This window comes from Ambystoma mexicanum, chromosome 13 (genome assembly GCF_040938575.1).
Source record: "Ambystoma mexicanum isolate Mex_15411 chromosome 13, UKY_AmexF1_1, whole genome shotgun sequence".
NCBI lineage: Eukaryota > Metazoa > Chordata > Amphibia > Caudata > Ambystomatidae > Ambystoma > Ambystoma mexicanum.
The window spans coordinates 772,034,853-772,061,875 of NC_090938.1; the positions used below are offsets into that span (position 1 = coordinate 772,034,853).

The following is a 27,023-nucleotide window of genomic DNA, read 5'->3' on the forward strand; positions in this document are numbered from 1 at the left end:
GGAAAATATGAATACATAAAAGCTTAGTTACAGGATAAGGCGCAATATGAGTATAGAAAAGAACATTACATTTCGTTGAATCAGGTTAAAAGATTTACATATATACAGATAGTCAATTACATTTCGGCAGATCAGTTAAGGAATGTACATATATACAGTCGGATTAGATAGGAACTGTCAGTTCAAGAAGGGCAAGGTTAGTCATAGGGGTCATTGGAGCGTAGCCAGGTGAGAGTGTTCCGCCTAAAACTGTAGTTGGATTGGTCTGTTCTGATGTTGAGTGGGAGAGCATTCCAGTGTTGGGCTGCATTGACTGGAAAGCTGCTGCTGCCCGTTTTTTTTGTCTAAATTTGGGTACCTGAAGGCAGTAGTAGTTGATCATTCTGGTAGGGTGGATGGAGGTTTTTCTTACTATTCTGGCTGTGAGATAGGGGGGGCTGTGTTATTTAAGCATTTGAAGGTGAGTGATGACGTTTTGAGTGAGATTCGGTCACAGATTTTGAGCCATTTGTGTTCTCTTCTTTTGTTGGAGATGTGTTCCTGGAGGGTATGTTTAGGGCTGTTCTGAGGGCGTTGTTTTGCAGTGTTTGAAGTTTGTCGGTGATGTATTTATTGGCTCCCAGATACAAGGCGTTACAATAGTCAAGTTTGGAGAGTATTAGGGCGTTAGCGATGATGATGCAGCTAGCTTGGGAGAGGAATACTCTACTTGCCCTGATAAGCTTGCACGTGTAAGCAGTAGAGGATGCTAGTGAGTTCACTTGTTTCTTTAGTGTCAAAGCTGAGTCAAGGTGAAAGCCTAGTGTTTTCACTGTTTTGGCAACTGTAATAGTATTGCCATCAATGTTGAATGCCATGTAGTTGGAACTGAGTTTTTTTAAGTTGGCGTCGGAACCGAGGAGCAGGATTTCGGTTTTATCATCATTCATGGATAGGCCACGCGTGGCCATCCATGCCTGAATGATGAGGTATATTTTGTTTACCAAGGCCGTATCTGAATCAAAATTGCCCGAAAGGGGTATGAGGATCTGGGTGTCATCAGCGTAATTAGTGTATGTGACACCCAGACTGTCCAACTGTCGAATAGGGGCTTGGTAAAGATGTTGTATAGGGTTGGGGAGACACTGGAACCTTGGGGTACACCGCAAGTTATTTTGATTGCGTCTGCTGAATCTGATGAGGAGAAGACTCTCCTAGTTCGATTGTCCAAGAATGATTGGATCCAGGTTATGGCTTCCTTTGAAAAGTGGGCAGCCGAGGCAAGGTGTTCGCACAGGACCGTATGATCTACCAGGTCAAAAGCTTCTGACAGATCGAGGAGGAGCAGCATAGAGGTGTTTCCTTTGTCGTTGATCTCATTGATCTGAGTTTTAAGATCAATTAAGGCTGTCTCAGTACCGTGATTCGGTCTGAATCCAGATTGGCGGGCACCTAGGAGTTTGTGAGTTTCTAGATATTGCTGGATTTGTAGGTATGCTACTCTCTCTATTATCTTTAGCAGGAAAGGTACCGTGGTGATGGTGTAACGCTCACCTGATTCTCGCAGAGGCGCCGGTCTTGACTGGGCGTCTACCGTATCTTCAAAGGTGATGTGTAGCACCCGGTTGGCTCTTTGGGCTGGACCTCTGTGCACTGTATGCCTGACGTGTAGAGTAAGATGTCTTAGGTAAGTGAATGCCGAGCTCTCCATCTGCCTCGGGGCAGGGTGCTGTAACCAGTTTCTTCACTGGATAGGTAGCGCAGGCCTCTTGACTTCAGAGGACTGCTGTCCGTCGTTTACTGCACGAACGGTAAGTTTCGAGTCATTCAAATGTCTTTAAAGTCTTTAGTAATGATGTCTCTTGTTTTGCAGGGTTCCGGCGATGGCGGATGACGGGCTGAAGTGAGTTGAAGATGGAGCCCGTGTGATGAATAGAAGCGCCTGGAAGCACGTAAGTAAGCGCTTGTTGCCTGCTTCACTATGCGCTCTAACTGTCTTTTTATTTTGCAGGTACGAGTTCGGAGCGGCTGCAGGGTGCCGGAATACCCACTGGATTAGATGTGGAAAGGAGTAATGGCACGTGAGTATTAAAGTTCCCCAATGTCTTTAAACGCACCTTGTTTTGTCTTTCAGATGCGGGATGCAGCGCCGAAGGCCTCCGGAGCGTGCGAAGAGTTGGTAAACTTTTGTCTTTCAGATGCCGGAATGCAGTGTGAAGACCTCCGGAGCGCACGAAGAGTAGGTAAGCCTTTGCCTTTCAGATGCCGGAATGCTAACCTGTTCTTTCTTGTCTTTATAGGTGTTGCTGAAGACTGGATTCAGGATGGTAAGCCTTTGCCTTTCAGATGCCGGAATGCTAACCTGTACTTTCTTGTCTTTATAGGTGTTGCTGAAGACTGGATTCAGGATGGTAAGCCTTTTTCCTTAGGCCCAGGACCGGATGCAGAAGACACGATGAGCGTTCTGCTGCAGAGGTTGCAGAATAACACAAAGCAAGATTCATCCACCGGGTGTGGTTTAAATAGCCTCCTGTAGTGCTTAGGTGTCTCCTTCCACAGCCACGCCTAAGTAAGAAAAGAGTTCCTGGTAAGAAAAGAGTTCCTGCCTTCCAGAAGAGTTCCAGTGTTCTGAATCTAGGGAGTGGCTCCAGCCCCACCCAACAGGAAAAGTAGTTCCAAACAGAAGAGGATCAGAGGCTCAACTGGCAGGCAAGTAAGCAGCATGGTCTGCTGAAGGTAAGTCCACCCAAGCATTATGAGCCCGGCGCTTCCAGCGCTGGGACTGGGCATATTTATGAGCCTGGTGCCACTGGCGCCAGGACTGGGTCCAAAAGGTCCCAATTGGGACTGGTTGGCACTCGGAACCTGGGTTATGGATCTGCTTCCAAGGGAGTTGGGAAAACCCTGACCTTTTGGAAGCAGAGATCATGACAGTACCCCCCCTCAAGGCCCCTCCCAAACCGGGCTTCTCCGGGGGTTTTGGCTTGTCAGGAAGTGTTCGGTGAAATCTTTTGATTAGGCGAGGAGCATTGACATATTCAGCAGGTTCCCAGGATCTCTCTTGGGGGCCGTAGCCTTTCCAGTCAATTAGGTAGAATAGTTTAGATTTGGAGATCTTGGAGTCCAGAATGCTTTTGACTTCAAACTCGAGTTCTCCATCCACTAGGATAGGTTTTGGAGATTTGGTTAGTCGGGTTTGAGGTTGCACGGGTTTTAATAGAGAGACGTGGAAGACCGGATGTATCTTCATGTGCGGGGGCAAGTCCAACTTGACCGCTACTGGGTTTACTATGGTAGTGATGGAATAGGGACCAAGGTATCTTGGGTTGAATGTGCGTGGCCCTTTTAGAGATAGATATTTGGTGGATAACCAGACTTGATCCCCTACTTGATAGTGAGGGGCTTCCTTCCGATGTTGATCTGCTCCTTTCTTGTATTGTTCTTTAGCCCTTTGAAGGTGAGAAACAGCTTCCTTAAAGGCTTGGGTGATTGTAGAATGCAGGTAGTCTACTGCTGGTGTTTCAAGATCTTGGAGGGGATCCAACTCCGAGGTTCGAGGGTGACTGCCGTACAAAAGAAAAAACAGGGTTTTCCCAGTTCCCGAATGGACAGAGTTATTGTAGGCATACTCGGCTATCCAAAGGATATCTTTCCAAGTTTTTTCAGTTTGTTGCAGCATGCAGCGTAAATACTGTTCCAGAGTTTGATTGGTCCTCTCGGTTTGTCCGTCGGTCTGAGGGTGGTGACTGGTCGATAGTCTCACATCAATTTGAGCCGACCGACAGCAACTTCGCCAAAAATGAGAAATAAATTGACTACCTCGATCCGAAATTAGAACCGAAGGAAAACCGTGCAGTCGGACGATGTTTTCGAGAAATTCTCGGGCCAGAGTTGCTGCTGTTGGCAAGCCTTTGAGCGGAATGAAATGCGCCATCTTGGAGAATAAGTCCACGATTACTAGAATCGTATTGTATCCGGAGCATGGAGGTAGATCGGTGATGAAGTCCATAGAAAGCGTATGCCAAGGGCGAGGTGGGATGTCAATAGGGCGTAAGAGGCCTGCTGGTCTTTCCTTTTGACTCTTGTTTTGGGCGCATACTCCACAGGACATTATAAAGTCTCTGATATCTTTTTTCCAAGACGGCCACCAGAAGTAGCGCTTGATCTTTTCTGAGGTCTTGGCTATACCGGGATGACCTTCCATTAAAGAGTCGTGATAACAAGAGATTAATTTTTTCTGTAAATCTGTGCTGGGTAGGTATAATCGTTCTTGGAAATACAATAAGTTGTCCTTTACTGCAAAGTCCTTTCCCTGTAGATGCCAATTCTGTATGTCTGCTGGAGTTACAAGTTGCCTGGCTTTATCCTTAACTTCCTCTATGGATTCTGTGGCGATTACACCCAGAATTCTTTGTTCGGGAATGATTGGTACAGGTTTAGGGTTGACCAAGTGTTCTTCCACTCCCATCCGAGAAAGGGCATCGGCTTTACCGTTCTTTGTACCAGGTCGATAGGTAATTATGAAGTCAAACTCGGCAAAGAATAATGCCCAACGGAGTTGTCTAGAGGATTGGGCTTTTGCGGTCTTCAAATATTGCAGGTTTCGGTGATCCGTAATCACAGTAATGGTGTGTCGGGCCCCCAGCAGATAATGCCGCCAAGCCTTAAAGGCAGACTTGATAGCCAGAAGTTCCTTGTCAGTAATCGTGTAATTGATTTCAGGAGGCGAGAATTTGCGGGACCAAAATGCCACGGGATGCAACTGATTGGTTACTTGGTCCTTTTGTGATAGAACTGCCCCCATGGCAAGGCTTGAAGCATCAGTTTCCACGATGTAGGGGAGTTCGGGGCGAGGGTGTTTTAAGATTGGTGCAGAGATAAATTTAGTCTTCAAATCCTGGAAAGCTTGTTCTGCCTCGGTAGACCATTCAAAACGTTTGTTTTTCTTTAACAAGGCAGTGATGGGCTGGACTATTCGAGAGAATTCGGGGATAAACCTGCGGTAAAAGTTAGCGAAGCCTAACATGCTTTGCACACCTTTTACGGAGGATGGTGATGGCCATTTGAGAACTGCATCGACCTTCTTTGAATCCATACGCACTCCGCCAGGTGATAATATGAATCCCAAGAATTCAACTTCAGTCACGTTGAAAACACATTTTTCCAACTTAGCGAAAAGTTTGTGTTGACGCAATCTTTCGAGGACCATTTTCACGTGTTTCCGATGTTCAGATTCCGATGAAGAATAAACGAGGATGTCGTCAATGTAAACAACAACACATACATCTATGAGCTCTCTGAGGACATCGTTCATAAAATATTGAAAGGCGGCCGGGGCATTGCAAAGTCCGAAGGGCATGACCTGATATTCAAATAGCCCATACTTGGTGCGGAAGGCCGTCTTCCATTCATCGCCCTCTTTTACTCGCACCAAGTGGTAAGCTCCTCTAAGATCCAGCTTTGTATATATGCATGCTTTTCTGACTTGGTCCAGGAGTTCAGGGATCAAAGGTAACGGATATCTATTCTTAACGGTGATCTGGTTCAGGGAGCGATAATCGATACAAGTTCTAAGGTCTCCTTCCTTTTTTGGAACGAAGAACAAAGCTGAAGAAGCAGGGGACTTGGAAGGACGAATAAACCCATTTGCCAGGTATTGATCCAGGTATTGTCGAAGGTGAAGGGTCTCAGGCTCGGTGAGGGCATAAATTCTACTACAAGGAGGAGTAGATCCAGGTATCAGGTCTATCTGGCAGTCATAAGACCTATGAGGAGGTAGAGAGTTAGCCTGATCCTTCCGGAAAACATCTTGGTATTCTAGGTATTCGGGAGGTAACTGGGGAGTCTCTGAAGAAATTGCGGCCAGTGCAACACCAGGTGGAGGGTGACAAGTAGAGACACATTCTGGAAACTGGACCGTTCTTGCTCGCCAATTGATCAGAGGATTGTGTTTCTCTAACCAAGGTATTCCTAGAATAATCTGAAACTGAGGGGCCTTGATCACATCGAACACGATCTTCTCATGGTGTCCATCTTGACTTACTAGCGTCACCTCTTGAGTGGTATGCGTTACTGGCCCGGAGGCTATCTCCGTACCATCCACCGTAGTAATGACATCCTTTACAGCCTTGGGACAAAGAGTTAGATTCATCCTCAAAACCATTTCATGATCCACATAATTGCCGATGGCACCGCTGTCGACGTAAGCTTCAATTGCATGTAATCGATCCGGATTATCAGGGCTAATGAGGACCATAGGTATCACGAAATGCGAGGTCACGGAACTGGTTTTCACGCTCGGCAAGAGGACCTCTATTCTTGTCGGGCGAGGTCGTTTCCCTGCTCAGAGTTTGTATTTTTGTAACTGCAGCTCCTACTGCCTTCTTGGCAGGTTTCACCGGACAGTCTCGAAGAAAGTGCCCTGAGTTTCCGCAATATAGGCATAATTGCAACTGTTTCCTCCTTTCCCGCTCCCTTTGTGTTAGAGGACCTTTCAGACCCCCTATTTGCATGGGTTCCCCGGAGTCTACTCCTTTGGAAGGAGTTGGCGGTTTGGAAAATACTCGAGCATCAAACTTGGAACGATCAGCCTTCCTGTTCTGCAGCCTGTGATCTATTTGAACGACCAAGTCTATATAATCCGAACAGTCTTGTGGGGGATTCACTACTTGGGCTAAAACGTCTTTGAGCTCTCCACGTAGACCTCTATAAAAGAGCCTAATCCTTTTGTCCTCAGGCCATTGAGTTTCCACTATTAGTCTATTGAAAGATGCAATATAAGCCAAAAGGTCTTGATTACCCTGTCGCAATGAAAGGAGCTCATTGTCCAAGGCCTGCCCCTGTGAATGTCTTGCGAACAGTTTTTCCATACTAAGCTGAAAGGCTTGAAAATCATGGAGAACCGGATCATCTTGATTAACTAGATGGATCGACCAGTCTGCCGCATTGCCACTAAGGTACGAAAGTACAAAAGCTACTTTTGCTTGATCAGTTGGAAAGGCTGCTGGCCGGCATAAGAAGTGCAACCGGCACTGATTGATAAATACTGCAAACCTCTTTGGGTCACCAGAAAATCGTTCGGGCGGAGCCAGAGGTACATTCCCAGGTAGGTTGATCTGCACTGGATTCATAGAGGATGTTGAAGGAAGATTTGCCCCTGATGCGGGTAACGGGGTCTGTCCGGCTTGTGACTGTAGCACTTGTCTAGCAAGATTGTCTGTTCTCTCCTTGGAAATAATTAGTTCCCTTCTTAGAGCATTCGTTTCCTGACGAGCTGCATGCACTTCTGCCCTTAGTTCCCCAAGTAACCGGGCTAGGGGGTCAGTATCCGAGGTTTCCATAGCGCCTGGGCGAGAGTTTTGCGGTAGGCTTTGTGTTCTGTAACGCTCACCTGATTCTCGCAGAGGCGCCGGTCTTGACTGGGCGTCTACCGTATCTTCAAAGGTGATGTGTAGCACCCGGTTGGCTCTTTGGGCTGGACCTCTGTGCACTGTATGCCTGACGTGTAGAGTAAGATGTCTTAGGTAAGTGAATGCCGAGCTCTCCATCTGCCTCGGGGCAGGGTGCTGTAACCAGTTTCTTCACTGGATAGGTAGCGCAGGCCTCTTGACTTCAGAGGACTGCTGTCCGTCGTTTACTGCACGAACGGTAAGTTTCGAGTCATTCAAATGTCTTTAAAGTCTTTAGTAATGATGTCTCTTGTTTTGCAGGGTTCCGGCGATGGCGGATGACGGGCTGAAGTGAGTTGAAGATGGAGCCCGTGTGATGAATAGAAGCGCCTGGAAGCACGTAAGTAAGCGCTTGTTGCCTGCTTCACTATGCGCTCTAACTGTCTTTTTATTTTGCAGGTACGAGTTCGGAGCGGCTGCAGGGTGCCGGAATACCCACTGGATTAGATGTGGAAAGGAGTAATGGCACGTGAGTATTAAAGTTCCCCAATGTCTTTAAACGCACCTTGTTTTGTCTTTCAGATGCGGGATGCAGCGCCGAAGGCCTCCGGAGCGTGCGAAGAGTTGGTAAACTTTTGTCTTTCAGATGCCGGAATGCAGTGTGAAGACCTCCGGAGCGCACGAAGAGTAGGTAAGCCTTTGCCTTTCAGATGCCGGAATGCTAACCTGTTCTTTCTTGTCTTTATAGGTGTTGCTGAAGACTGGATTCAGGATGGTAAGCCTTTGCCTTTCAGATGCCGGAATGCTAACCTGTTCTTTCTTGTCTTTATAGGTGTTGCTGAAGACTGGATTCAGGATGGTAAGCCTTTTTCCTTAGGCCCAGGACCGGATGCAGAAGACACGATGAGCGTTCTGCTGCAGAGGTTGCAGAATAACACAAAGCAAGATTCATCCACCGGGTGTGGTTTAAATAGCCTCCTGTAGTGCTTAGGTGTCTCCTTCCACAGCCACGCCTAAGTAAGAAAAGAGTTCCTGGTAAGAAAAGAGTTCCTGCCTTCCAGAAGAGTTCCAGTGTTCTGAATCTAGGGAGTGGCTCCAGCCCCACCCAATAGGAAAAGTAGTTCCAAACAGAAGAGGATCAGAGGCTCAACTGGCAGGCAAGTAAGCAGCATGGTCTGCTGAAGGTAAGTCCACCCAAGCATTATGAGCCCGGCGCTTCCAGCGCTGGGACTGGGCATATTTATGAGCCTGGTGCCACTGGCGCCAGGACTGGGTCCAAAAGGTCCCAATTGGGACTGGTTGGCACTCGGAACCTGGGTTATGGATCTGCTTCCAAGGGAGTTGGGAAAACCCTGACCTTTTGGAAGCAGAGATCATGACAGTTGGGCCTGTAGTTAGTGGGAATAGCGGGGTCTAGAGTTTGCTTCTTGAGGAGAGGCAGGGCCCAGGACTCTTTTAGATTGCTTGGGATGGTGTTGGAGGAGAAGGATGCGTTAATCAGTTTGGATATAAAGGGGGCTAGGTCCCTGGCAGCGTCCTTGATTAGCTGGGATGGGCAATTATCGCCTTTATATTTGGATGGTTTGAGTGATGTGATAACCCTTTCTGTTTCTAGGATGGAGTTTTTGGGGAATCTGAATAGATCCGGGCCTGATGGGTTAGTTATTCTAGCATGAGTGCTAGGAGGTGACTCGTTGGTAGTTAGGGAGTCTTTTTTTAAGGCAATTTCAGTTTGGAGAGTTTTGATTTTGTTTGTTAGGTGTTTTGGACGCTGGTACACCATTGTTTGTCTTTAGTTATGTTGTCTGGTGGGGGTTTGGGGGATTCCAGCTCCCTTAGCATAGCAAATAATTCCCTGGTGTTGGAACTGGACTTGCAGATTCTTTCATTAAATAGGTTTTTTTTTTGTGAGTAGGATTTCTTTTTTGTAGTTATTGGCGAAGAGTTTAAGTTTCAGTTTGTTCTCTTCCGTAGGGGTGTTGTGCCATTGAGTTTCTAGTTTCCTTTTTTGCATTCTTAGTTCTTTTAAGTGGGGGGGGGGGTGAACCAGGCATTTAGGTGAGCTTGTTGTTTACTTTTTTGCAGTTTTAGAGGGGCAATTATGTCTAGTCCTTTCTTCATGGCGTTGTTGTAGCTTTCTACTAGGCACTCTGGATGCAGGATATCAGGGAGAGCATTCATGGTTGGCATCAGTAATGGCAGGAGGTTGTCTGGAGTTATATATTTTTTTTGCTCTAGTGGGCAGGGGTGGTGCCATAATTTTTTCTTTACTGATTTGTTTATTGAGAGATAATGTGAAGTCAATAAGATAGTGGTCTGTCCAATGTTGGGGAGTGGTTTTGGTGATGGTGGTATCGTAGTTCAAGGTGGCGATCCAGTCCAAAGTCCTTCCTTTATTGTGGGTACGAGTAAGAACTTTTTGGGTTAGGCTGTGTTCAGCTAGCATGTTGGCTATAGCTTGTGCTGGTTTGTCATCAGGGTCATTCAAGCCAAGATTCAGGTCGCCTAGTAGTAGGATTTGAGAGGTTTTTTTTGTATCATTGGCTAAGAGGTTGGATAAATCTGCCTCGAAGGATCCAATGGGGCCAGGTGGCCTATATATTAGGTAAATGGTTAGGGTGCAGCAGTTGGAGATAGGCAATTTGGCTGTGAGGAGTTTGCAAGATTTGAGAGGTGGTTGAGCTAGTGGTCTTAGCGCGAGATTGGTTTTTGCTATAATGGCCAGACCACCTCCTCTACTATTAGGTCTGTCCATTCTGATTATTTGGTCATTTTCAGGGATGGCTAGAGAGAGTGCTGGTCCTGCTGCTTCCTGCAGCCATGATTCGGTAATTGCCAGGAGGTCGAGGTTGTTGGAGGATAAGGTATCAGCTATTTCCGTGGCATGGGACACTAGGGATCTGGCATTGATCAAGGCTCTGGATAGAGTAGTTGTGTTAGGTGTGTTCTGGACTGTCATAGGGATTAGTGTAGGTTGGTTGGTGCTATTGCAAGGAGTAGTTAAGTTGGGGCATACCTTTGGGTGCTGTGAGGTAGGTTTCAGTAGAAGATTGGGGACCTTGTTATGGCAGGTGGGCTCATAAAGACGGGGTAATCTGGCTCAAAGCCTATTGTTTCTTTCCACGGTCGGACAAGGTACATTTTCTGTCGGGGACATGGTTAATGCAACAATAAATATGGTGAGGTTCAGTAAGGGAATGAGGAGGCACAGTAAGGTGGCCGTCTGACTCTTATTAAGGCACATCGTACAGTATTTGGCAGTAAGCTGTGGTGATGGACTAATTCCCAAAAAGGCACGTAGTGGCTGGCAATGGACAGTTTCAGGGTCCTCAGTGATTGACACTAGGTTAGTTCAGTGTGCCACACAGGGGGTATGGCAGGCAGGCTAATTTGGTGGGTTTGCTATAGCCGGCAGTAAACACAGGGTGATTTCACAATAGTTAGCAACTTGTGACGCATAGAATTGGCAAGGATGGCAGGCAGTTTCAAGTGGCTAATAAGTAGTTATCACATATTATGTCTGGTAGAGACAGTAAAGAAATGTCAATTACACAGAGGCATTAGGCAGTACTAACGTGATTATGGCGGCATTTGGCGCCATGAACATGCAATAATACTGCTAGTGTAAAATGGTAAAAGGTCCTCAGAGCATGGCGTGGCCTCGCTAGGGCAGAGTTTACATGGGTTAGCAGTTGCATTTAAGTCATAACACATAACACAGGTAGGGATTGCTAGTGAGATTCAGAGGGGATAGGCTTATCTGTGGCTGTTAAGCAAATGGGTTGTATTCATACATGCAAATGTGCATACATCTATGCGTTTGTGGCAAACGGATGACTAACTCCAATAAGACAGTGTATAGCGTATAGGCTAACACGTGGAGTGGGCATAGAGGCCTGTGTGCAGTCAGGGTTTAGTTGATAATAGTACCCTTTACAGTGGGTCAGCGGTCCCCGCAGGTAGCGTATACAAGGCGCTATATTCGATGGGTAAGCAAGCGGCTAACTTTACTTTATTGGTACTTACAGCAGAGATATTGTCCAAAGGTAGAGTCTAGTGATGGTCATCATGCGCCGTACAGGGGCAAACAGGGCCTTAGATGGCCTTTGATGAGGCGGATGCGGGGCAATTAGTGAACGCTGGTTGCTTAGCAACCGCGAGGACGCCTAGCCTCGTTGTGGCGCAGCATCACGCCCGACATTTTGTTTTCCATTTTCAAATGTCGGCGCTGATGCAGGCGAGTGACCCGGGCTGCCCAGGGTGAAAATGGGGTGCTGGATGGTCGCACTGTGGCAGGACCTGGAGGTCAGTGGATATCAGAGGGGAGGTCCACGTCAATGGGGTGATTCTTCTTCGATCTGCACGGCACGGATCTCCTTCGGTGCTGAAGAGGTGGGGGCTCCTGTCCTCGGTGCTGTAGAGGTGGGGGCTCCTGCCCTCGCCACCAGATAGGGAACTGACAATTACAGGGGCAAACAGGGCCTTAGATGGCCTTTGATGAGGCTGGCTCTTCCGCCTGCCGGTGGATGTGGGGCAATTAGTGAACGCTGGTTGCTTAGCAACCATGAGGACGCCTAGCCTCGTTGTGGCGCTGCATCGCGCCTGACATTTTTTTTTCCATTTGCAAATGCCAGCACTGATGCAGGCGAGTCCCAGACATTTATGTCTTACCTTCACCAGAAGACCAAGACCAACCCATTGCTGATTCCCGGATAGATAATCAGCTACAATATAATGAGCTACTTATTAAAGCAGCAGAGCATTTTAAGATGGACACTCAAGAAGCCCTGCAGGACACAGACTTTGTGGATGACAGTTTAGGGGATAAAAAGTCTGTCATACGGTTTATTCCTTTACTTCAATCGGTACAAAGATGCATTCAACCATCTTTGCTAACTCCATCATTAACCAGAGCCGTTAACCCTAGAATCAAAAAAACGTTAAAGGCTGCTCCTGAAGACCCCCTCTACATTAGAGCACAACTCAAACCTGATTCCCTGGTTGTGACAACCACAAAGAGAAAGGGCAGGTACCCCACTAGCATCCGCAGAGGCACCCCCTGAAAAAGGCAGTAAAAAACGACACACATTAGGTAGGAAAGTGGCTACATCGGCAGCGTACCAGACGCGCATTGCCAACAGTACCACCTTGTTGGCAAGCTATAGCTGCCACCTACGGGACACTGTCCAACAACAATTGTATACAGTCCTGAGCCCCCGAAATCCCAGATTTAAAATCAGTGTCTGAGGGCAAGCAAGTTGCCAACTGCATTCTCAAGAACAACTTAGATGCAGCACACCATGCTGGCCACATTATTGCAGAAGGTGCACTTTTAAAACTTAATTCTTCGCTACGCCAATCAGGGTTCACACTAGAGACACAAGCTACCTTGGCTAAATATGCCCATTGAGCCCAATGTTTTTTTTTTGGTAAAGCGTTGACGATGCACTTAAAAGTGGAAAGAGAAAACGTGAAACCCTAAAATCATTAGGTCAAATAACAACCAAACCCTAGTTACAACAAAGGGGTTTTAACACACGACACTCTTTTTCCGAGCAGGGATTCCTACGCTCACATGGTTACAGTCAGGGACAGCCCTCTTCTTGGGTCTGAGGGCCAATCCACCCCTTACCAGTCAATCGTTCAAAGGGGCTATAGAAGGTCTTGGGGTAGAGGTAGAGCCCCCACTGCTAGAGGCACTGCCGCCTCTAAGCAATGACATTCCTGTCCAGGGTCCCTTCCATGCCTCTCCAGTAGGAGGACGCATTTCACCCACGCATGGGAGGGAATCACGTCAGATCAGTGGGTGTTATCTACAGTGGTGGTGGGGGGGGGGTGTTACTCAATTGTGTTTCTGGGGAAACCCCAGCATCATCCAACAAGACACAGGAAGATGTCTCCACAGCATCAAAAGATCCTACAAGAAGAAATCAAGTCTCTTCTTCATAAGGCGCAATATGGCTAGTTCCAGCTCACGAGATAAACAAGGGCATCTATTCAGTGTTCTTCCTAGTGCCAAAGAAAGATCCAGCTCACGAGGTAAACAAGGGCATCTATTCAGTGTACCTCCTAGTGCCAAAGAAAGATCCAGCTCACGAGGCAAACAAGGGCATCTATTCAGTGTACCTCCTAGTGCCAAAGAAAGATCCAGCTCACAAGGTAAACAAGGGCATCTATTCAGTGTACCTCCTAGTGCCAAATGATCCAGCTGACGAGGCAAACAAGGGCATCTATTCAGTGTACTGCCTAGTGCCAAAGAAAGATCCAGCTCACGAGGTAAACAAGGGCATCTATTCAGTGTACCTCCTAGTGCCAAAGAAAGATCCAGCTCACGAGGCAAACAAGGGCATCTATTCAGTGTACCTCCTAGTGCCAAAGAAAGATCCAGCTCACGAGGTAAACAAGGGCATCTATTCAGTGTACCTCCAGTGCCAAAGAAAGATCCAGCTCACAAGGTAAACAAGGGCATCTATTCAGCGTACCTCCTAGTGCCAAAGAAAGATCCAGCTCACAAGGTAAACAAGGGCATCTATTCAGTGTACTTCCTAGTGCCAAATGATCCAGCTGACGAGGCAAACAAGGGCATCTATTCAGTGTACTGCCTAGTGCCAAAGAAAGATCCAGCTCACGAGGTAAACAAGGGCATCTATTCAGTGTACCTCCAGTGCCAAAGAAAGATCCAGCTCACAAGGTAAACAAGGGCATCTATTCAGTGTACTTCCTAGTGCCAAATGATTCAGCTCATGAGGTAAGCAAGGGCATCTATTCAGTGTACCTCCTAGTGCCGAAGAAATATCTAACTATGCGCCCTGTGTTAGACCTGCGTCCAGCAAACACATATGTGAACCCGCAAAGGTTTCACATGACAGCACTGCAAGAAGTAATTCCCCTCTCAGGACAGGGGGATTACATGGCAATATTGGACATGAAAGATGCATACTTTCATATTTTGCCAGCACACCGAAAGTACTTGCGCTCCCAAACTAGGAAATACCCACTATCAATGTTCAAGGTTTTCCCCTTTGGCATTTCATCAGCGCCAAGGGGATTCACCAAAGTACTAGCAGTGGTAGCAGCACTCCTGTGAAGGCAATCCATCCCAGTGTACCCTTATCTAGATGACTGGCTCGTAACAGGACAAACACCACAAATATGCCAAAAGAACGCTCCTTGGTACAGGCTCATTATGTGGCGGGTCATCTGATAACTCTGCGCAAGGCAATGTGCCTGCTCGGGATGATGGCTTCCTGCATATATCTAGTCCCACACACGCGCGTCTGTGCATGCGCCCGGTACAAGAGTGGCTAGCGTCAATGGTCTCAGGAAAGCTGTCAGTGGGACGATCTAGTGTTTTGCAAACCTTGGTACAGGCTCTACGCTGGTGGTCGAAAGAGAATATGTTAAAAGGGAAACGCTTTCGCAACCCTCCAGAGAAGGCCACTCACAACAGATGCCTCACTCTCATGGTGGGGAACACATTACCTTCATCACACTGCAAACGGCGGGTGGACACGGTCAACAGCAAAAAATCACATCAACCTATTAGAATTGCTAGCAGTCCTCAAATTCCTTCAAGCCTTTCAACAACACTTAGCAGGGCACACCATTTTAGTCCTCACAGACAGTACCACTGCCATGTTCTATCTCATCAAACAGGGTGTAACACACTCTCCTAAGTCTGTCCAGGTTAGCCTAGAAGATTTGGAAATGGTCTCTCAAATGCAACATGTTCCTATTGTCTCAACATGTTCCAGGGGAACATAATTCACCAGCAGACACTTTAAGCAGAGGTCTACAGCTCCCGCAGAGCATGAGTGGCAAATTCACGCACATATTTTATACAACATCTTTGCACAATGGGGGCATCTACAGCTAGATCTGTTTGCAACACAGAAAAATGCACAATGCCTCTAAAGAAGATTCATAGGTGGGTCAAGCAGTATTAAGACATCTATTTGCCACTGTACCTTCACACAACCCACCTCCTCCAGGTACTGCTCGCTAATCTATGCAAAGCATGTGATTCTAAGCAGATCCACAAGCCTCAGAAGGCATAGATCGTATTTCTGATGCTTGTATCTGCTTAGATTCACATGCGTCCACTCTTCCTCCCCTCCTGGAGTGGAAGGTGCATAGATGTCTTTCACCTTTATCTTTTCTATTTTTACTTTCTTGTACTCACTCAAACACTTCATGCTCCATAATTTTAGAAACAAAACAATCTGAGGGACCTCAACGTGTGAAGGACCATGGGTACAGTACACGTCACACAAGAGATAGTATTACAAACACACCCAGTTGACATCCCTTTTTGAATTCCATAATACTCTGCGACTACCACTAGATGTCTAAAATCTAAGCAGATACAAGCATCAGAAATACAATTATGGTAAGTAATGTATGCCATATTCTCACAGCATACAATATAGGAACATCACATGCTTATCTCCTTCAAGGCACCATATTTTACTTGCACATTGAAAGCTAATGTTTGTTCTACTATTATGAAGGGGTATTCTGAAATGAGAGGGTGTCTCACCTGTTGCTCCTACCCCTGAGGGCAGAATGGGGTGAAATACCATGGCACCTTCACTCAAATGACAAATATCCGGCTGCAACTCTGTCTTTTAAATGAACAAAATGCCATGGGCAGCTCTTACCAAGTACAGGCGGCCAGGCTGTGAACTCAAGCTTATTTTTGGCCTTCCACGATAAACTGAAAATATTCTCTGCTCCTCAAACTGGGGGTCAGGTTAGCAAGTACTTTGATGCCCGAGTGTGGCCGTTAGCACTGTCCAAATTACACAACAAACACAATCTATCAACAAAGAGAGAGTAGGAGAGAAAGAGGGACAAGGGAAAGAGAGAGGCGGCAGAGAGAAACAGGGAATAGCGGGAGAGGGGCAGAGGGAGACGAGGACAGATGGGGAAGGAAGTAGGGGAAAGATGGAGGTGAAGGGGGATGGAGGGAGTGTTAGGGGGGGACAGGGAAGCAGAGGGATGGAGGGACATATACAGAAGGAGAGAGAGAACTAGACTGCACTGACACTGAGGGAAAGTGCACACCAGACTACACTAGTGCTATCTTGCAGGTTCTGTTCTCTAACCGAGGGATAAACCACACTGACAGAGAGAACCAGTGTGAGCACACCACACTGTCCAGACAGAGAGAACCAAGAGAGTGCACTTCACAATACACCTCCGAGAGAGAGGGACAGCATGAAAGACCGCTCTCGCCCACTGGCACACCACCCTGCAGAGAGCGGGCACACCCACAGAGCTGGACAGGGAGAGAGAAAGAGAGAGAGCGGCACACCCGTAGAGCTGGACAGAGAGAGAGAGAAAGAGAGAGCGGCACACCCACAGAGCAAAGGACAGAGAGCAAGATACGGCGATAGAGCCAGGAGAGAAAGAGAGAGGGAATGATAGGAGGAGGCAGAGAGAGACACACAGAGCGAGGGAGAGCGATGTGGAATGGGGTGAGAGAAAAACAGACTGCACTGATGGAGAGAGAGAGCAAGAGAGGGAGAGAGAAAACATGTATCGTACAAGAGATCTAGAGAGAAATTGTGGGAGAGACAGCGCACAGAGAGATATCGCTAGGTCGCTGAATGATGCACTGTGACAGCTAGTCTACCCCAAATGCCCCAGTAATGCCCTCTAATGTTGAGTGCAGTATGTGCAGTCTCACGTTTGTGCAGTTGTTGCCATCATATGCAAAGTGCAGCTTCAAACTCCTCTAATGCCAGTTAGTGCCTGGCATGCCTGTAAAGTCACTGTATGTCATGTTCATTCCCATGTGTGTAGGTGCTGCAGATGCAAAGTGCGACCTCAACACCTCTCAGTAATTTATTTATTTATTTATTTTGCAATTTATATAGCGCACCCAACCCGGAGGCATCTGGGCGCTGTTCTTACAGCAATGGTTATGCATAGGTACACGTTGCATCATTACAGGGTTACAGTTACAGAGTAGCAAGTTACACAGTTATACAGTTGTCAGTCGTCTGGCAACAATGCAAAATAATGCTCCTGCGGTTACATAGTGAAGTCAGCTAGGGAGAGAATAATGTGCGCTGTTCGAAAGTTAAGGTTGGCTTGAGTGTGTTGTTTGTGTTGCTATCTAGCGGGTGGTTCAGGAAGGCTTCGTTTTGTGTATCCAGGGAGAAGAGCCATGTTTTCAACTGTTTTCAGAAAGGTCCAGAACGAGTCTTGGGACCTGAGTTTGGCAGGCAGGGTATTCCAGTGTCTGGCGGCTATAGAAGGGGAACTACTGCCACCACCAGCTTTCTGTAGTTTAAATCTGGGTGTGGAGAGCAGGTGCCGGTGAGCAGAGCGTGTACGTTTGCTGGATTGGGATCTAGCCACTTTGTCAGCCAGGTACATAGGGGCCGTGTTATGGAGGCATTTATGAGTCAATGTGAGGGTTTTAAATAGGACACGCTCTTGGACAGGGAGCCAGTGTACGTTCCTTCTAGTCGTAGAGATGTGTGAGTTTCTTGGTATGTTTAGGGCTGCCCTAAGGGCATTGTTTTGTATCACCTGTAACATTTTGATGTTTTGGGTCTTAGTTCTGGCGTACAGTACATTACAGTAATCCAATCTCGACGAGATGAGTGCTCTAGCTAGTGTGATACAGCTGTCAGGTGAGAGGAATGGTCTGCAAGCATTGATCAGCTTGGATATGTAGGCGGCAGCTGACACTGTGGCATTAACATGTTTGGTAAGGATCAAAGGAGAGTCCAGGTGGAAACCTAAGGTTTTTACAGCCTTAGACACTTGAATCGTGTTGCCATCGATCTTGAAGGCTTTAAAGGAATCATCAAGTTTGTTGAGATGGAGTTGCAACCCAAGGAGGAGGAGTTCTGTCTTCTCGTCATTCAAGCACAGGCCATTGTGGGCCATCCAAGTTTGGATGGTGTGATAAATAGCGTTGAGGGAGCCGAGCCATGTCATGTGAGCCAGTGAAGGGGATGAGGATTTGAGTGTCATCCGCATAGTTAGTGTAGGTGACACCCAGATTATCCAGACAGTCAAATAGTGGTTTCGTGAAAATATTGTATAGTGTCAGAGAGACACGGGAGCCTTGAGGAACCCTGCATGTGACTGGGCTTGTGTGTGCTTCTGCATTAGGTGAGAATACTCGAGTCGATCTGTCCGAGAGGAAGGATTGTATCCATTGGAAAGCTTTTGGGGAGAACTTGACCGCTGAGGGGAGATATTTACAAAGAATGTTATGGTTGACCAGGTTGAACACTGCCGAAAGGTCAAGTAGGAGGAGCAGGGCCAGGTTACCTTTATCTTTGAGCTCGTCCATTTGAATTTTCAGATCCAGGAGTGCAGTTTCTGTGCCATGTCGGGGCGGAATCCTGACTGACGTAGGCCAAGGAGGTTATTGACTTCCAGATGGTCTTGGATCTGGAGATACGCAACTCTATCTGGGATTTCGAGTAAGAAGGGTACTGTTGTAATCGGTCTATATTTAGGGCGGAATGTTGGGGTCAAGTGATGGTTTTGTTAGTAGAGGTAGCACCGACACGTTTATGAGGTTGCATGGGACAGTACTGCTTTTGAAGGAGGCGTTAATAAGACTTGTAATGAAGGGGGTTAGGTCAGGTGCACAATCCTTAATCACCACCGCTGGGCAAGCATCACCTTGATACATTGATGGATTGAGGCTAGCAATGATTTTTAGGTCTTCAGAGTTAGAGACGGGGGTATATTCAAATTGTGGAGCCGAATTCTTCTTCAAATGAGTGGGAGATTGTGGCAGAGATAACATGTTTAATGGTCTTTTTTTTATATCGATTTTAGATTGAAGGAGGGCAATTTTGTCGGAAAGTGCATTTTGAATGTCAGTGCACCAGTTTGCATCTTTGTTGCAGATTTCTTGTAGTGGTACTGGAGATTCTAGTTCTCTCAGGATAGCAAATAGTTCCTTTGTACCTGATTTGGCGTTAGTTATACTATTGTTGTAAGTGGAACTTTTCGTTTGGTTAACTGCCTGTTTGAAGTTTTTGGCTGATGTAGGGAATTTTACTTTAAGTCATTTGGTGTTTTGTACCAGTTAACCTTGGCTGTTCTTTTAGCATTTCTCAGAGCTTTTAGTGTTGGCATGAACCAAGAGTTGAGGTGGGCTGCTGGTTTGGGTTTACGCATGGATAGTGGCGCAACTTTATTGACTGCTGCCAGTACAGTTTGGTTGTAGACATCATCTAAAGTAGATGGTTCGTTGTTGTCTTGGTTTAGATGGGCTGTAATTGGTAGTAGTGGTAGTATGTTATTAGCAGTGATGTTCTGTTTGTTTCTAGATAGGGCAGCTGGGTCCACTAAGGGGGCCTTGTTGGTCCCTAGATTATTCGTGATATTGAAGGTGATACAGTGGTGGTCTGACCAAGGGCAACAGGTATTGGACGTCAATATGGCAGTTAAGGTTGGCTAACCAGTCGAGGGTGCGACCTTTAGTATGTGTTGGTTTTTTTATCCGGTGTGTGAAGCCTAGGGCCGAGATAGTTAGCAAGCGCTAGGGCATTGTTGAGGTTAGGATCGTTGAGACCTAAATTGAAGTCCCACAGAAGGAGGGTTTGGGAGGTAGGTTTAGTATTGGTTATTGGTTGAGAGGAGATGGGCCACATCGTCCACAAAAGATAGTGTAGGGCCCGGGGGCCTGTAGATCAAGTGCATATTTAGTGTGGCTGTGTGTGATAAAGTCATTTTGGCTGAGAGTATTTCGCCCGAGTGGAACTCGGTGTTAGGCATCTCTCTAATGTTGAGGGTATTTTTAGCGATAATAGCTACTTCCCCTCATTCGGCCGTGGGTCTGTCTGATCTATAGGTCATGTCGTTTTCTGGGACCGCTAGCGCAAGGCAGGGTCCTGCTGCAGGGTGAAGCCAAGTTTCGGTAATTGCCATAAAGTCCAGTTTCTCGGTTGTGATGCAGTCTGCAATGTCTAGGGCATGTGCGGGGAGAGACCTGGCGTTAATGAGTGCTCCTCGTATTACCTGGTTTACTTTGCTGCGGTTATTGTGCTCTTGAACTTTGACGGTTGGGCTGGCGCGCCGAGTACAGGTGTCAGATGGGTTAGGACTCGAGGAGGGGCATTGCGCAAGTCTGTTGGGCGGGAGTTTGGTCTTAGACTTGGTGACGTTCGATTTGGTAGTCTTAGTGGGGGTTCTAATGGTTGTATGGCTACGGTAGTAGTTTCTTTTGCTCGTTGTAAGGATGATGGTTAGGGACGTGGCCTTGCTGAACCTGGTTCGCAGTGCTAGTCTCCTATTTCTAGTGGTGAGTTGGCATGGTCGGATAGGTGCTTGGAGGAATGTCAGTGTTGGGCATGGGTTGGTAGTTGTCTCCTTAGGGGAGAGATAGGCTGTGATGTTCCTAGCTTGTAGTTGGTGCGAGTGGATGAGAGGTGGAAGGAAGCAGGGGGGTGTGATTGAGTTGAAGTCTGGGAGTACGTGAGGCATAGATGGAAGGGCCATGCATGTAGTGGAGATTTTAGTATGAGTGGGCATGTTAGTGGCATAGAACTGACCTGCACAGTGGTGAAGGTATAAGGTCAGGTGTGGAGGGCCACAATCATCTATAGCAGGGTCTATTACATGTCAGGTAAAAAGGTAGGTGGCGTGGAGATATCCAGGGGGCAGTAAGATAAGCAGTGTTGGAACCTTTAGGTTAGTCAACAAGGTGCTCACTATCATGGAGATCATGCTGCTGTCCATTTCGCCATTGGGCGTGCAGTGAATTGGCCGAGGGGTGGTTCTGAGTCTGGTTCAGAAATCACTGGCTCGAGGAGGTATGCGGGCTGTTAATGTGGGCTAGTAGTCTCAATAGATCACAGGTGAGTCTGCAAGAGGTACCGTGGCGATATCAGTGCGGGCTCAGTGTAGGTGCTCAGACAATGGGCCAGACAATGAAATGACATTGGTCATGTGTTGGGACACAGTGCAAAAGATCAGCAAGGACATACAGTAATAGGTAGAGCTGCAGGTAGGCAGGGTTAGCATGAAACAGTTCAATGTAATCAAGTAATAAAGTGGTCACTCAGGCAATAAAGGGAGATGGACGTTCAAGCAACACATTAGAAAAGCCAAATAGCGATGATTGTGTTTCACAATCTAATGTAATGCCATCTAATCGCAGTTAATGCCTTGTATGTAGTCAGTACAAGTAAGTGCAACCTCAAATACCCCAGTAATGTCAGGCTCTGTGCCGCTTGTAAGAGCCAATGTTCCTCCCCACGCCTTTAGTTCACAGTGGCTCCAGTTCCCAGTGCAAGCAATGCAGTAATGGCTCTGGCACCAACAATGTGATCGCCAGGTATGGATGCCCCGCACTTTCGTTGCAGGCTACTACTCTGCTTCCCGGACGCCATGTCTGCGATGCCAAGGTGATATGTGGCAAGAGGGAGCCTTGTGCCTTCTCTAGAACTTCAGCAACCATTAGAAACAGGGACAAACAGCAGGACTCCTTGTGCATCTCTATGACCTACACACACGCAGACACACACACAAACATGCACACACACCCATTGAGCATCTACCTTCCTACACATGTACACTTGCGAACCTGCAATGCACACTGCACTGAGTACAGGCAACCATGTCCAAGCTGGCAAAGTGTGTCAACAAAACCAGCAGCTCCGAAGAAACTGTTAAGAAACCCCAGGATATGGCTTGAAAGCTTGGACTGTAGGTCACCTTCAAGGTTTTGGGTGACGTTTTGCTTCCATTACTCAGAAACACTTGATAGGAGTGGGTCAGTGTCTGTTTTTGTGACACGCAGCTTGGCATTGTCTGACCAGAAACTTTCCTGAAGGCTCAACTGATTCCTAGACTAGATAATGCAGCAACCTAACTCTTTCCTTGAATCACAGCTCAGGGTCTCTGTAAAATGGAAATCAATGTTTAGAACAATGTGGGATGACTTTTTATCTTGTCCTCTTTCTCTTTCTTTCTCTAGGATGTGAAGAGTGTCTTGAGCAGGTAAGTCTCCTATTGCCTTGATGTGCCCTCAATGTGGACTCACTTTTATCCCGGTGGATGTCCTCTGTTCCTCATTTTTATTACACACTACAGACCCTGGCTCCATCTTAACTTCTGGGAGATTTAGCATTTCTATGTGTGATTTTAAAATAGAGACTCTGGGTTTTACATCACCCCTTGCAAGCCTCTCACTCCTCTATGGAAGCTCACAGGGCAGGGCCCCTCCTTCTGTATAACCCTATATACCCCATATAGACTCTGTACTATTCCCCCTTGCAAGCGTCTCACTCCTCTCTCTAAGATCACAGTGCAGGGCCCATCCTTCAGTCTAACCCTATATAACCCATATAGGCTCTGTACTATTACCCCTTGCAAGCCTCTCCCCCCTCTCTCAAACTCAGTGTGGTCCCCTCCTTCTGTATAATGCTATATACCCCATATAGACTATGTGCTATTACCCCTTACAAGCCTCTTCCCCCTCTCTCAAACTCAGTGCAAGGCCCCTCCTTCTGTATTACCCTATATACCCCATATAGACTCTGTGCTAGTACCCATTGCAAGCCTTTCCCGCCTCTCTCAAACTCAGTGCAGGACCCCTCCTTCTGTATAACCCTATATACCCCATATAAACTCTGTACTATTCCCTTATGACCCCTTGCAAGCCTCTCACTCTCTCTCTAAGCTCACAGTGCAGGGCCCCTCCTTCACTCAAACCCTATATACCCCATATAGACTATGTGCTATTACCCCTTGCAAGCCTCTCACTCCTCTCTCTAAGCTCACAGTGCAGGGCCCTTCCTTCAGTCTAACCCTATATACTCCATGTAGACTCTGTACCACAACCCCTTGCAAGTCTCTCGCTCCTCTCTATAAGATCACAAGTGCAGGGCCCTTCCTTCAGTTTAACCCTATATACCCCATATAGATCTGTGCTATTACCCCTTGCAAGCCTCTCTCTGTTCCCCCAGCCCGCCACCCCCTCTCCTACCAACCACCACCTCAGTGAAAAATCGGCAGTAAACAAATACAATGAAAAATATATGGCAAAAGTGATCTGTCTTTTAATCACCTACTAAAATCTCACCTGTCCTAAAAGTCGTCTTGAAATGATCACCTACCTAAATCTCGACCTCATATACTCACACTTAATTTACCAAAATGCCAACCCCCCCAAATCTCCCCACTAGTATTTAAACATAGAGATATGAAAGCGAAGCAATACAAACGGGGCAATCCTCCCTTTACCCCCCAATTCTATCAGAATGTAGATATCCCGAGCCCACCTTCTCCTCCCAGGGCGTCTTCCATTCAGAACGAATCCGAAAGTAGAGATTCACAAACCCACCCTCTCCTCCCTGGTGGTCTCCCATTCAAAATGTATCAGAATGTAGAGATTCCCGAGCCCACCCTCTCATCCCCGGGGGTCTCCCATTCAAAATGTATCAGAATGTAGAGATTCCCACCCCACCCCCTCCTCCCCAGGGGTCTCTCATTCAGAATGTTGATATACCCGAGCCCACCCTCTCTTCCCCGGGGGGGTCTCATTCAGAGTGTAGAGATTCACAAACCCACCCTCTCCTCCCTGGTGGTCTCCCATTCAAAATGTATCAGAATGTAGAGATTCCCGAGCCCACCCTCTCATCCCCGGGGGTCTCCCATTCAAAATGTATCAGAATGTAGAGATTCCCACCCCACCCCCTCCTCCCCAGGGGTCTCTCATTCAGAATGTTGATATACCCGAGCCCACCCTCTCCTCCCCGGGGGGGTCTCATTCAGAGTGTAGAGATTCTGAAGACCACCCTCTCCTCCCCGGGTGGTCTCATTCAGAGTGTAGAAATTCCGAAGACCACCCTCTCCTCTCCAGGGATTTCTTCTTCAAAATGTATCAGAATGTAGGATTCCCGAACCCACCCTCTCCTCCCAGGGGGTCTCTCATTCAAAATGTACCAGAATGTAGAGATTTCCAAGCCCACCCTCTCTTCCCCAGGGGTCTCTCATTCAAAATGTATCAGAAAGTCGAGATTCCTGAGCCCCTTTCCCCTTCCTGGGGCTATGTCATTCAAAATGTATCAGAATGTACAGATTCCTAGGCCCACCCTGTCCTCCCCGGGGGTCTGTCAGTCAGAATGTATCAGAATGTAAACATTTCTAAGCTCACTTTTAGAAACCTGAGGGTATTCTCCCCAGCAAACTTCGAGAAACCCTTATTCAGGTGGCCAAAGAAAGGCTGACATGCTTTGATCCCAACCTTGGGGCCGAAAGAGCGAGAAAGGCTCACCTGGAAGGGGGAACCCGGAGTTGTACTCGGGGGAATGACCCAGGTGAGACGTGATATTTTACCAGAATAGAAGAGAGGAGGGCGAGATCTCTGAAACCTTTGTAGGCTGTATTACATCTGCCTCCCTTCCGCCCATTAGTTCTCTCCTGATAAAACCCGACGACCCCTCCATATCTGGTAAATACTATAGGTGCCCAAACCCTGTTGCATTCCACAACCGCAACTCTCAGAATCCCTGTTTTTCTGTTCCCTACCCAAAAAACCCCAACCATTTTTTTCCATGTCCCTCTGATGATTCTTTTTTAAACACCCAGTCTACCTTAACCAGACACTACCATTCCCACAAACCCCCCTGTCCGTCTCACAATAACAATCCCAGTCATTCCCGCCTGTTTCACAAACCCTACCAATCTCCCCCTTCTTAGGTCATCAACCCTCCCGATATGAGGGTTGTAATTCCCTATAACACCCCTTCCCCATCCTACCGCATAGGATACTCTGACACTCCTAAACTCCCCACCCCCTTTTCCGACATGAACACTTTCGCACACCACAGACAATGGACTAATAAAACCCTGTACCTGACATGTCCCAACCCAAGGGCCAGGCAGAGTCAGGCAATTAACCACAATCACACACACCTGACAGCGCTTTCCTTTCGACACAGGGATAAAAGGTGGAGCAAGAGAGCAAAGTTTGAGCAAGGCAGACTGCATGACGAGACAGCTAATCAAGCATGGCAGTTCAAGATAAAGGAGAAAGGCAGCGAGAATCGAGAGGGGGACAAGGAGAGAAGCGACCTTGCCCTTTCCAACCCAATCCCGCAGAACCTTCGTGGAAGAAAACGTAAGCCCGCGCACAATAGCCCAAGTGTGTTGCAGCAGATGTCAACGGTACACGGAGCACGCCTACACTGATAAGCAGGACCGAGGGAGACTCCTGCTACAGTGGTACCAGCCTTGACTCCTGTTACAAAGAAAGCCAAGCGGTTCATTGCAGCCGGTGAGTCGAAGGTGGAACCGATAAGAAACTGAGCTGTGTTGAATGAAAGTCGCAAAGTGGCATATTGAGAAGAGTTCAAAGAACTGTAAATAGGGGAAGACCAGCTTCAGAGGGGACCGGCATCACGTGGGTGCTGACTCGAGAGACGATGGTCGATTCCGGGTTGATTGAAACTACTGCCAAGACAGGTCAAAGTGGTCATATCGGGGACGAGCAAATTCCCCGTACAGTTGAAAGCCTTTGACCGAAGAACTGTTGTGAAAGCAAGGGAAGTGAATCCCACATCGAGAGAAAGCAAGGTAAGTGAATCCTGTATCGAGAGAAAGCAAGGGAAGTGAATCCCGCAATCATTGAAAACAAAAGGAATTGTGAAGTGGCAAGCGTGAACCCTGCGGAGGGATGCAGGTAAAGAGTGGTGAATTCTAAAGTCCCAAGAAACAGTGTGTTCACAAAAGTGAACCCGGCAGAGGGATGTCCACGAGAACTGTTTAAAAAGACATTAAGATTCGTGAATACTTTGGAAAAGGCCATAGTGAACCCGGTGGAGGGAGGCCGAGATTTGAGAAGGGTCTGAGCGCGGCCGAGGGGGTCCATGGGTGAAAGCCGTCACCCAGCGACACGTGGAATAAAAAAGCCAGAGTGAACCTGACGAGAGGGAGGCTGATATTGGAGGGGGGGTCTACTCCCGGAAGAGGGGGACCCAGGGGTGACGAATCATCCCAAATACCAGCTAAAAAGAACTTTTACTTGTTTGTTATTTGAATCTATCAGATACTCAGAAGCAGGAGATACAACTTCCGAAGATCTAGATATTGATAGGAACTGTTTCAGGCGTCTGCGCCCGGAAGAGGGGGAGCCAGGGGGGTAACCATCACCCAATGTACATTTGAAACAGAACATGTGTTTGTTATTTTACCGCCCCTCGAAGGCAAGAGACTTTTGTTGAAAAGAGACTTGGCCGTTGAAGCTTCTGAGAAGTTAAAACCGGAACCGTCCTCGCCTGCTGGGGAAAGCTTGAGAAGTGCGCTGTGCTCAGAAGTCCCACCTTATCCCGTGCTCAAAACGTGGGGAAGGGAGACCCCTGGCAACCTGCATCCTGACTTTCTTTATTGAAAACCCTATCCCACACTCTTTCCATATTTAGTTGTAAGGATCTGGCAATAGATTTGTTTATAGCATAGGCCCTTTACTTTGACAAGACGCCACAAGGACTGCCTTATTTTTCATTTGGTGGTTGAAGATTGATTTAGGTTTAGATCAGGTGTTTTCCCATCCTGCATATAGTGTAATAAAGACCCTTGAACTGTGATCACTTGTGTTTGCCTTTACTGTTGCCACCATGAGTTCCTTACACCACCCTCTCCTCCCTGGGGTCTCTCATTCAGTGTGTA

General features: G+C 47.3%; 1 protein-coding gene across 1 annotated transcript in view; it reads left to right on the forward strand.

The window, feature by feature from the left end:
* Positions 1–27,023, forward strand: part of LOC138520559 (uncharacterized) — a 297,694-nt gene that overhangs the window by 132,928 nt on the left and 137,743 nt on the right. Inside the window, exon 9 of the mRNA XM_069632900.1 lies at positions 22,330–22,352. Coding sequence (XP_069489001.1) covers positions 22,330–22,352 — 23 coding nt within the window. The remainder of the gene's footprint in view (positions 1–22,329; positions 22,353–27,023) is intronic.